Genomic DNA, 12284 nt, shown 5'->3' with positions numbered 1-12284 from the left:
GGAATGTGACCCTGGGTAGGGAAGTTCTCTTCAGCTGGAGGAATGCCTGAGGAGGCTGGAGAGCTGCAAGTAGCATTCCCAGAATTCAGAAATAGAGTCAGTTCTTCATTCCAGGAGGATGATGCATGCCAGCATCTATTACAAGTAACTTTCCAAGGTTATCCCATCAATAAGGGCTGGAGCTAAAATTCAAGCTCACTTTTCCCAGATTACAGACTACAAAGTCTATTGATTATCTTGTCAGTTACTGAAGTCCAACTCCCTAATAAACCCAGCACACATTGCTAGCCCTGCTCCCTCACTCCGTGTGGAGGCAGAGAATGTGAGCAGGGTCTCGGAGTAGATGAAGGGTTGCTAAGCTAGGAACTGAGTACTTTGGGTGACTAGGTCAGAGCTCTGAATTCCCCCCATGCCTGGAAATAAGTCACTTGGAAAGATACTGTCACTTTTCTTACAGATTTCTACCCTAAGGAGCTATTATGTTACCATGGCTCATTCTTCTCTTCTGGTGAGAAAAAAAAAAAAAAAAAAAAAAAAAAAAGATGTATGTGTTTGTGTGCGTGTGTTTCTTTTTTGTTGCTTTATCGTGAGAAAATATCTTTACCCCTTGAAAGCTCCTTCATTGTTATCTGCAGTACAACTCAATATTTTGGTGTAAAATTTCTAAACATCCTTTTTAGAAGCAAAATAACACTTTGGTGTTTATTTTTGAGTCTTTCTAAACCCTCACTTTCAAACACCTTATAAGGGCTATAGTAACCTGGAGTGATAAAGGCTTTCGAAGTCCAATGTCTCAGAGTCCTTGGGGGATACCGAATCTTGCTCCAACATCCCTTGACAAAAAGGGGTCTATAAGTGAGCAGTAGACAGCAAACGAAAGGAATGCAAGCCGTCACAAACAAAAGAAGATACTGAAGTTTGTTTAAGAATAAACACAGGTTCAATGGGTTGTTTAGTCATGTGTTGACTGATCTTAGAGGGACAGTCAAAAGACAGCTATGTAGAAGATTAATTTTTCATCATCATCTACTTGCTTCTCTGATTTATGAAAAACAGAGTAGCAAAATGATAGATCAGGCTTCCAAAAGTATTTTACAAGTAATTTAATATATTATGATACATGAAGTAATAAGATGAACTTGCTTTTTTCCCCTGTGTCTTGTGACACTAAATACTTAGGAATGATCATTCTGTGAAACTGATAGACACGGGATAGCTAAAGCTTGCATTCAAGATTAGCTTTTCAAGGACATGTGTTTCTAGGTACTTGCATAGCAACTATTTGCCAGCATAGACATTCAGAAAACTATGCCTCTTTATGGCATGGAAGTGGGGATATTCCCACAAGGAACAGAGCAAAATATGAAACTCAAGTGTACTAACTAAAATGAGAAATCTACTTTTATGGGGTGCCTGGGTGGCTCAGTGGGTTAAAGCCTCTGCCTTCAGCTCTGGTCATGATCCCAGGGTCCTGGGATCGAGTCCCGCATCAGGCTCTCTGCTCAGCAGGGAGCCTGCTTCCCCCTCTCTCTCTACCTGCCTCTGACTACTTGTGATCTCTGTCTGTCAAATAAATAAATAAGTCTTAAGAAAAAATAAAATGAGAAATCTACTTTTAAAGTAGTGTATAAGAAAAATCTACTCTTGGAACAGACAAGTTAGGCAGCACTATCTGTTTCATGGACAGTTTGATCACCACTTTTCCATTTAGACAATAAGCTTACTAAAGAATTTGAGGTCTGAGCTGACTTTCAAGGTTGGATTTTGGGAATGTCATGACTATGAAAAGTAAGATGAACGTAATTCCCATTTTGCCTTCTGTTGATTCTAGAGCAGTGGCATTCTGGAACATCATATTGAACAACAGCTTCTGGTTCTGGTTTGAATTATCATCTATCCATAACATGGAGATGGTAATAAACCCTACTTCATAAGCTCATTATGAGGATTTAGTGAATAAATATTTGTAAAACACCTAGCATTTATCATGAGCTAGGCATTATCTAGGTGCTTTTGAATTAATAAATATGTCAAAGAGGCAGGTATAGACTTTTCCAACTAGACACACATTTTGATCCTCATCTCTGCATAGGGAATGGATGTGTCTTACCTGTATTGCCCCAGGATCTGTACATGCCTTGAATATGGCACAAATCAGACTCTACTATGTGTAGTGGAATCTGTATCTATCTTTCCTGTTATGTGTGAGTTCCTCAAATAAATATATTCAAGGTCATTGAATATATTAGCTTTATAACCCTAACATTAGCATAGTTTCTGTTTCATAGAGGTGTATTTATAAATAGTTTTTAAATAAATCAATATATAAAGGATGTGCATGCTTTTTTGTTTTGTATCTATGATGACAGTATAAATGTATTCTTTTGATAAGAGAAGAAAGCATTTTCTTCCTTAATCTTTTGCCAGATTTTCTCCTTTATGTGGCTTCATGCTTGTTCAAAAAAGAAAAACCTCTTGTTCTAGTTGCTTTCGCAATCATTTTAAGGAATTTTTAATGTCGAGTCAAAAGAAGAATTAAACTGGCTTTGACAACACACATCTAAATCTCAGTGGCTGAAGAGTTATTAAAAATCCAGCTGCCCTCTCTGCTAGGCCCAATGCAAGGGATTTGGAATTGGCTATTACCAACAAGAAAACTGTGGCTGATGTGTGTATGTGTATGTACATGCTTATTTGAGTGCATATATTATGAGTGGCAAGAGGCAGTATTTCATGCGGCCATTCTTTCTCTGAATGGAAAAGGCAGGAACGTTCACACTCAATGAGTTGACTGGTAAACCTTCTCCTTGGGAGATATTACTGGATTGTCTATTAGTTGAAAAAAAAAATGGACTCTAGTTTAATGGTCTATTTTTAACTTTTTGTAATTTGTCATATACCATTTTTAAAAATTTAAATGTATTCTATTGGAAATCACCCAAACTGAGAGAAAGATTTTTATTTTGTAGAAGAGCTCTAACAATATGAGCAGAAACAATTATCTAGTTACCTATAGGACTATGTTTGATTCTGTAAAAACAAGACTTGGATTTTATATGTAGCATTTTCTTTTTCCATATATAGCAATATAAATTTCTCAGCTTTTAAAACTCAGTATGTGGAGAGATGCAAAATGTAATCCTGTGAGAACAAGAAAAATCTTTCATACATTTTATATACCTACATCATTTACAGAAGGTATGTGGGGAAAAAAAAAAACAGAAACAAAAAAACACCAACTAATGAAAAACACTTGGTGACCAAATAAATGTTTTACATTGAAAGGCAAACACTGAGATTTATAAATGAAGATTATTATTAATTATAACTAATATATAACATAGATTCTAGACAACATGTCATAATAAAAACTTACATACCCCAGGTAGCACTTGTAATGCATTATTATCCATCCACAACTCTCTTAAATTTTGTATTTGATCCAGAACTTCAGGCTAGGAGAGAGATAGGGAGAAAGAGAACAAAATTAGTCATTTCTTAGCACAAGAAATATAAGTGTAATTTCTTGAATCTGGAAACTTTATTTGGGAATCTAATATTAATCCTCCAAGCAGTCCTAAATTTAACAGACCTCCATCAAAACTGGTAGTCCCTGAGGTAGTCAACCTAGAGTTGATCTGGAAACAATCAGAACAACAATCTGGAGGGAGACAAACCATAAGAGACTCTTAATCTCAGGAAACAAACAGGGTTGCTAGGGGGAGGTGGGATATGGGTAGGGTGGTTGGGTTATGGACACTGGGGAGGGTATGTGCTATGGTGAGTGCTGTGAAGTGTGTAAACCTGGCAATTCACAGACCTGTACCCCTGGGGCTAATAATACATTATATGTTAATAAAAATAATGGATAAAAAATTTTTAAAAAATTGATTATTCTTTCTTAATACCCTATAATCACCATTTAGAGCATTTATTATACTCTAATTACTCAGTGTATTTGTCTTCACTAGAATATAAGCTTTTGAAGGGCAGAGCAATGTTTGTTTTTTAATTACTATTCCTCATCCCATTGTTTGGCATGGTACTTAGCATACAGTTTTTATTATGTGTGTGTGTAGTAGAACCTTACACACATACTCCCAATAGGGATTACATTACCATGAAATGATGATAGTATGAATTAGACACACTCATTTCTTATCCCTTCATTTACTTGACAAATTATTATTGGTTGAATACTGGGGATGCCTCATATATGAAAGGCACAAGGCAGGATCCACAATTTTCAAATCTGGTTCCTGCCTTGAGGTAGCTGATGATATAATCAAAGAGACAAATACATATAAATAACTGAAACAGTAGGTAGCATATGAGAGAAAAGAATAATGTAGAGAAGTTCAAAGAAAGGAGAGAGAGAATATGATCTAGGTATAACACACAAGGAATAATGAAAAATTCTAAATCCCTAGATTGAAGTTGTCTCTAAATTCCAGCAAAATATATAGAGAGGATAAAGGAAGCCATCGCTACCAGCATCACCTCTTGATTTGTGATGAACTTTTTAGGATTTCTCTCCAAAAATTTTCCCATTAGGCTCCTTCAGGCCACCTGTGTCCCTTGAAGTTCATTCCTTTTTGTCACTTCAGGGAAGTGAGAATGCCTAAGCTAATTAGTACGTTGTATTCACTTGGCCTCAGGGGTTGGCTCAAGGATGGGAACAGGATCCATTTAGAGCAGATGAGAATCAAAGTTTTTTTCACTGAGACTTCAGGGGAAGAGACTCCTGTTCTTTTCTGCTGGATTAGAAACTGGAAGGGTGCAGCCCTGGGAGCTTTGGGCATGAAAAGCAGGGAAAAGCCTGTTTGATTTAAAAGATGGATCCTGAGAACATATTAGGCTGAAATTAAGCCACACCTAAAGTCAGATGTTTTGTCTCTTTCAACTGAAAAAAAAAAAAATTATCACTGAAAAAAGATACAACCATAGTTCAATAATATTTGAGACCTAGTTAGGGAAAAAAACAGTGTATTTTATAGGATAATAGTGGAAAAGACTGGAATTATTCCTATGTTATGATGAGAATATTGGTAATTGTCGGTTAGCAGAAGTTATATGCACACATCTTTGACACTTTAGGAAGGCTTCAGAGACTGCCAGGACTACTTTGGAGAGAGTCTCTGATGCCCTTAGACTGCAATTGCAATGGAATATGTTACTATTCTTTGGAGAAATTTCAGCTATAACAAGGATGAAAGGATAAGGAAGCTGTGGTGTATATGTATACAATTGACTATTACACAGACATCAAAAAATTGAGATCTTGCCATTTGCAATGATGCGGATGGAACTAGATGGTATTATGCTAAGCAAAATAAGTTAATCAGAGAAAGACAATTTTCATATGATTTCACTGATATGTGGAGTTTAAGAAACAAGGTAGAGGATCATAGGGGAAGAGAGGAAAAAATGAAACAAGATGAAACCAGAGAGAGAGAGACAAACCATAAGAGACTCTTAATCATAGGAAACAAACTGAGGGTTGTTTGGGGTTGGGGTGTGTGGAGGGATTGGGTACCTGGGTGATGGACATAGGGGAAGATAAGTATTGTAATGAGCACTGGGTATTATATAAGACTGATGAATCAGACCTGTACCCCTGAAACAAATAATACATCATATGTTAATTAACTGAATTTAAATTTTAAAAAGTTAAAAAAAAAAAAAAACTCTCAATAAACAGAAAAAAAAACCCCAAGGATCGAAATCTAAAGTTAGAGCCTGGCATTCAGCTATAGACTCAGAGGCATGTGTGAATAAATGTGGGAGATTTTTTTGTGTAGGAAAATATTCTTTTACTTAGATGAACTACTCTACCTGTATGTTAAGCTGGGCAAGAATGGAAAACAAATCAAGTGCGAAGCCCACTTTGATGTGCAGAGGCTTTGAGGCAGAGGGCTGGCTAAGAACAGTCAGGCTCGTTGGGAAATATCAGTCACATGGTGCAGATTTCCGTAAGCCTACATATCATGCAGACTTTAGAAAAAGAGTTTCATACTGGTAACTTCAATAGAACCTTATGCTTGTAATAAGATGGACATTAATTTATAAATGTTGAACAATGAGCATTATTTAAGATAACCTTGATTGTGCTGTGGTAACAAATTAATCCTGAAATCTCAGTGGCTTGATGCCACGTGGCTTACTTCCCACTCCCATGACATGTCCATTGTCCTGGGTTTCTGCCCCCAGAGCATTGTGTTGCCACCATCTCAAGACTTCCAGAAGAGTCAAAGCAGAGAAGAGAGTATAGAAAACCAGCCACTGCTCTTAAAGATCTCAGACTGGAAGTGACCCATATCACCTCTGCTCAGAGCCCCATGTCTAGAACTGTTTATAAGGCTGCAAACTAAGTTCAAGAAAGGTTGTGAATTATAAGAGAAATTCATGAAATATTTGGTGAACATTACTGTCCATGCTACACAGTAGTATTAAAAAAAAAAAAAAAAGAAAAAGAATGACCAGAATGGATACAAAGTACTTTAATAATTTAGTTATCCCTTTATTCGGTAAATACTTACTAAATATCTTCTCAGTTCCAGGCATAACACTAGAGTCATAGTGCCCTCTGCCCTCAAGAAACTCATGTTCTATTTCTAAGGCAAACACAGAAAAAGTAAATACATCTTATTATGGAAATATAAAGAAAGGGGGACCTACATACTGTAGTAATGAGGAAGCCACATAAGTATTCATGGAGCCACATACATATTCATGAGAAGGAGTTGGTCAGTAGAGAGGAGAGGACAGGAAGCACATTTTAACAGAGGTGAGAAACAGCATGATGAATGAATGGCAACAGGCAGTTTGTTAAGTTTGGAATAGAATGAATAGCAGAAAATGAGGCTAACAAAAGAGGGTGGGGTCTATGAAGTCATTATATTTTGTTAAGGAGCTAGAACTTTATTTTACAGGTGAAAGAACATCACTATGCTATTTTTAATAGGAAGTGATTGTGGCAGATTGGTGTTTTATGTATATCTGTCCTGGTGGGAAAAAGAAAAGAAAAAAAAACTAGGAAACTTAATGGGGCTAGTAATGAAAGAGATAATGAGTAATAAAGAGAAGAAGTAGAATTAAGGAAACATTTAGAAGATGAAAACAGTAGGACTTGGTAGAGCTTTGATAGAGGGGTGAGAGTAGGGGTCATGGGTATCCCCCAGTTTCCCAGCACCTGTGGTGCTGCCAATGGAGATGCAGGATATTGAGATAGAAACCGATACATGGGAGAGACTGAATTCAGCTTTGACCATGATTTAGCTTTAGGTCCCTATGGGACACTGGTGGAGATGTCCAGGAATTGGTTAACTATTAAAATCTGAAGCTTAGGGAATAGGTCCCAGCTGAGGACACAATTTAGGTATCTTTTGGGAGTCGAAACACATGAGGACAAGTTCCCTGTGGGGGAATGGGAAGGAATCAGAGGTGCTGAGGGAGGAACCCTGGGGGAACACTAACGTTTGAGAGCTAAAAACAGGAAGAGCAAACTCAGAAGGCAAGAAGGAATAGAGTCCAGGAGAGTAAGGGGTTACTAAAGTCCAATGAATAGTGTTGTATTAAGAATAAGGAAGTGTATAAGAGCATCATTTACAGCAGAGGTGTCCAGTGAAATAAGAGACTGAAGATGCCCACTCAATTTTGGAAATAACAATATACTGATAACCTCAGCAATAGAAATCGAGGGACTAGGATGAAATCAAGGAAGTCAAGCTGATAAGAAGACACTAGCAAAGAGGGCCAGATGAAAGACAGATAAAACGCTATAAAATTAATGGAGTAAATTCTAAGAGGTGACATATAAGATGAAATTGATAACACAGGAAAAGGAGCAGGCCTTGAACAAAAGTAGGACACCTCTTTCACTGAGACTCAAGGGAAGATGTTAAGGATGATTGTAGGTGAGCTTGATGGGGGGAAGAGAAGAAGTAGAGAGGGGGCATGTCTGAAAGTCTCAATGTTTCTTGATGAAGTAGAGAGGAAGGTAATCTGTTGAGCAGGAGAGGTCAAGACTTTTGTATATATAGAGCACTTGGGGAGAATGGTGCATACTAGTATAGTTTGAGGGGACTCAAAGAGCAAGTTAAGGGCAATCAAAAGAGCTCTATCAATGCTAACTATTTTAAGTTTTTTTGGGACCAGGTGCGGGACTGGTAGGCTAGGAAAAAACAGAAGAAGCAAGAGATTTCAGGTTTGCATGAGGTCAGCGAGGAGTGTAGTACAAGGAGGGATTGAGAGAACTAGGAGTGTGAAAAATTCTGAGAGAAGAATTTAAGAGTTTAAGATTTCAAGATTTCTGGAGTGGTTCCAGGCAATGCCAGACTTGAAGCTCTGGGCAGTATGAAATGTTGGTGTGTAGGCAGGGGAGGATGCTGTGAAGACAAAAGGCCTTGTGTGGTCTCTAAAAATTTGGGTTGGCTCTCATGCACTGTATAATGTGCTCCCTTGGCTGTGTCAGAGAAGGTGGCAGATAAAGCTGACCAATTATACCTGTAAAATAGCTCTCACAGTGGGTTCTACTGGGAATCCTAGACATCTATGACTACTTGAAAGGGATAACTAATGCTAACCTCTATATCTACTTTATTTCAAAGGTTCTCATTTAATTTGTTTAATAACACCCATAAGGTAATAATAGTCCTACTTTATGGGTGAAGAACCTGGTAATAATTTCCTGGGGGAAATGAGAATGATTTTATGAGGGTTGCATAACTGCAGCTGGGATAGTTCCTCAGGTCTTCTGGCTCCAAAGATGACATCATGTTACAGCTTAAAACTGAAATTCTGAAATAACGAAGAATGCTGGTGATCACAGATGCCCAATAAAGAAAGTAAAGCATATGCTAGATTAAAAAAAAAGATAATATTTTTATTACTGGATGTTATAATAAAATGTGCCACAGGAGAAATTTCAGCCAGTTCCTAATAATAGCAGAGAGAAAATAAATTTATTAGATCAATACATGACCTTGCTGAAACAAAATCCATAACGTGAAGATGATGAAATGGCATTTCACGATCAATAAACAATCTTAAGTGGATCTTTGAACTAAACTAAATGACTTATACCACCCAACCTAACACATAAATTGTCCTTTTTCATACTACAGATCTTCCTAGATTTATAATGGGGTTACATCCTTATAAACCCATCATAATTTGAAAATATATGTCAAAAGTGCATTTAAAGCACCTAATCTATTGAGAATCATAGCTTAGCCTAGCCTACCTTAAACATGCTCAGAACACTTACATTAGCCTACAGTTGGGCAAAGCCATCTAACACAAAGCCTATTTTATAATAAAGTGCTAAATGTCTCTGTTGAATACCATATTGAAAGCAAGACTCAGAACGGTTGTAAATGTATCAGGTTGTTTACCCTGGTGATCCCCCCAGTGACTGGGAGCTGCGGGTCCCTGTCACTGCCCAGCATGGCAAGAGATCATCCCCCTGCATATTGCTAGTGGTATGATCAAAATTCAAAATCTCAAGTCCAGTTTCTACTGAATGTGTACCATTTTTGTACCATTATGAAGTTGAAAAATTGTATGTCGAAAATTTGTAAGTCAGGGACCATCTGTAATTAATTTCATAGCAATGTCAATTGTTTCCATTAAAAATGAATGAATTTACTCAAAATAGCTTCAGGTATTCAAAGCTGGTGAAAGTGTGTGAGCTGGGCACTCATATAAAGTGCTTTGAGGATTACAGATTAGCATATTCTTCTAAGGAAAACATTTTCAAATATGTTTCTTATGTCTCAAAAATATTCATATTTGCTTTCAGGCAACTATCCTTATTGAGATACTCTGAAATATAGAAAAATATTATGGTAGAAAAATTTCACTGCAAGAAGTTGGTCACATTCTAAGTAAACAATAGCCTAAGGGAACAGATAAGCAAATTATGATAAAATCATATGCTGGTATAGAACACAACAATAAAAGTGAATAATCTATATTTTTAAGTATGCTGATGGATAAATCTTGCAGACATATTGAATAAAATAGGTATAAAAATTCATATAGCACAGGGCGCCTGGGTGGCTCAGTGGGTTAAGCCGCTGCCTTCGGCTCAGGTCATGATCTCAGGGTCCTGGGATCGAGTCCCGCGTCGGGCTCTCTGCTCAGCAGGGAACCTGCTTCCCTCTCTCTCTCTCTCTCTCTGCCTGCCTCTCCATCTACTTGTGATCTCTCTCTGTCAAATAAATAAACAAAAAACATCTTTAAAAAATTATAAAAAAAAATTCATATAGCACAAACTGATTTCTATAAATTATAAAATAGTGATATGTATATATATATGTGTGTGTGTATACATGCAGTTAAAATAGGAATATATGGATTAGAAGCACATCAAATTCAAAGTTGTAATTGTGCTGTGATGGGAACAAGATTAGGACGGACAGCATAAAAGACTTCCATTTGATCTACAGTGTTTTATTTATTTCAAAAAAAGATTAAACTCAAATATAAAAAGTAGTTAATGTATTCATTTGGTTTAGTAGGAATTTGATATATTTCTTTAAAATTTTATATTTTATATCTTTATAAAATATGCATTTTAAAATATAAATACTTATAAATGGTATATTTCATAGAAATATTTATATATTTTACAAAAATATCCTTTAAAAATGTTTTTTCCTCTCTTCCTCTCTGATCCTCTGTTTTGTTTCTTAAAATCCACATATCAGTGAAATCCTATGGAAATTATCTTTCTCTGATCAACTTATTTCGCTTAGCAGGTATACCTTTATATGTTTTCACTTTTTTTAAAAGTTAGAAAAATATCAGAAGAAACTATATAAAAATGTTAATTTAAAAATATCAATGGTGGGCTTATGAATAACTACATTTTCCTTCTTTACATTTTTTCTATAATTTCCAAATTTTCTATAGCATACAGGCATCACATTTAAATAATAAAAAATTTTAGAGAACATTTTAGTCTTCTACATTTATACCCACCTAAACCACTTTAGAATTCTCTTTGAAGTGACCTTAATTTGAATTGTTAAAATGTGCTAAGAAAATGATTATATCAGTATTAACATAAATGGAACATATGTTTCGCACGACTGCAACAAATTGCAATAACTCCTGTCATGTATACACAATTTTAGGCTGTTGCATGTGTTACTTTTATTCCACTAATTTGCATAATAGTTTGACTGTATTTAAACATCTATTAATTTTTTTTCTTCTGAGAGGTTAAGAGAAATATTAACTGAAAAGTATAACATTTGACACTTATCTAATTTTGTCAAAATTTAATTAAGAAACCTTAAAATTTTAAATTTTAGAAAAAAGACTTTAGGGGGTCCCTGGGTGGCTGGGTCTGTTGGGCATTCTGACTCTTGATCTCAACTCAGGTTTTGATCTCAGGGTCATGAGTTCAAGCCCCACACTGGGCTCCACACTGAGCGTGGAGCCTACTTAAAAACAAATTTTAAAAAAATTAAATTTAAATTTTAAAAAGAACTCTAAATTTTAAGTGTCTTAATGTTGATGAGATGATCTGGTGATATAATAATAACTTGTTATGCCAGACACTGTGCAGAACTCGAAGGCAGTAGGATAGAATCTGTTTCAAAATGAGGATAAATAAAAGGCTTTTTCTCAAATCAACCAATGTAAAATACCAAATGCAATTCTGAAAAATTATATTCTCTAACCATAGTGATGTAATTATCACATTTCATTGAGATATTTCAGTTACTACATTTTTCTTAATTTTGAGATCAGGGCTTAAAATTATTATTTTTTTATGTTTGCCTTCTTTGATGATCTTTAGAGTTTGCAATTTGCCAAGGAACCAAGATGACATTCTGAGAAACTTTCTCCCATTTCTCTTTAAATTTTTTATTTAATAATACGCTTGGTATACTACAGCCCTTTAGCTCTCATAACTAGGAAAATTTCCATTCATGCATTTCATAGTGCACAGCTGAAACCCTTTCTGATACACAAAATTGCATGATTAAAATTGTTCTGCTCTAATGACGAGCCTCCTTGTTCATTCTCTCAATTGTTCTGTCCTACATGCCTTGAGACCGTTTAACTTCTTCAGTTAATTTCTTTGGAGATGAAAAGTTTAGCTCCACAGGGTCAAAGCTTATTTCCACTTTATGTTAGTTTATGTTTCCCAATTTTATTTCAGATGTCATTCCCACTAAAATGTTCATGTTTTAAAGCTTTATTTTTAATTTAATTACTGCAATTAGTTAACATTTAAGAAAGCATATTTATATTCTAGGAATTATCAA

At 35.7% G+C, this 12284-nt stretch overlaps 1 protein-coding gene across 5 annotated transcripts in view; it reads right to left on the bottom strand.

Moving 5' to 3' along the window:
* LRRC7 (leucine rich repeat containing 7) overlaps positions 1-12284 on the bottom strand; it is a 547026-nt gene that overhangs the window by 139917 nt on the left and 394825 nt on the right. For all 5 annotated transcript variants that reach the window (XM_032870083.1, XM_032870080.1, XM_032870084.1 and 2 more), the window contains exon 9: positions 3381-3455. In XM_032870083.1, coding sequence (XP_032725974.1) covers positions 3381-3455 — 75 coding nt within the window. The remainder of the gene's footprint in view (positions 1-3380; positions 3456-12284) is intronic.

The sequence above is a fragment of the Lontra canadensis genome, unplaced genomic scaffold, assembly GCF_010015895.1.
Source record: "Lontra canadensis isolate GAN:19392208 unplaced genomic scaffold, GSC_riverotter_1.0 scaffold40, whole genome shotgun sequence".
NCBI classification, from domain to species: Eukaryota; Metazoa; Chordata; class Mammalia; order Carnivora; family Mustelidae; genus Lontra; species Lontra canadensis.
This window is presented reverse-complemented; position numbering and strand designations above follow the sequence as displayed.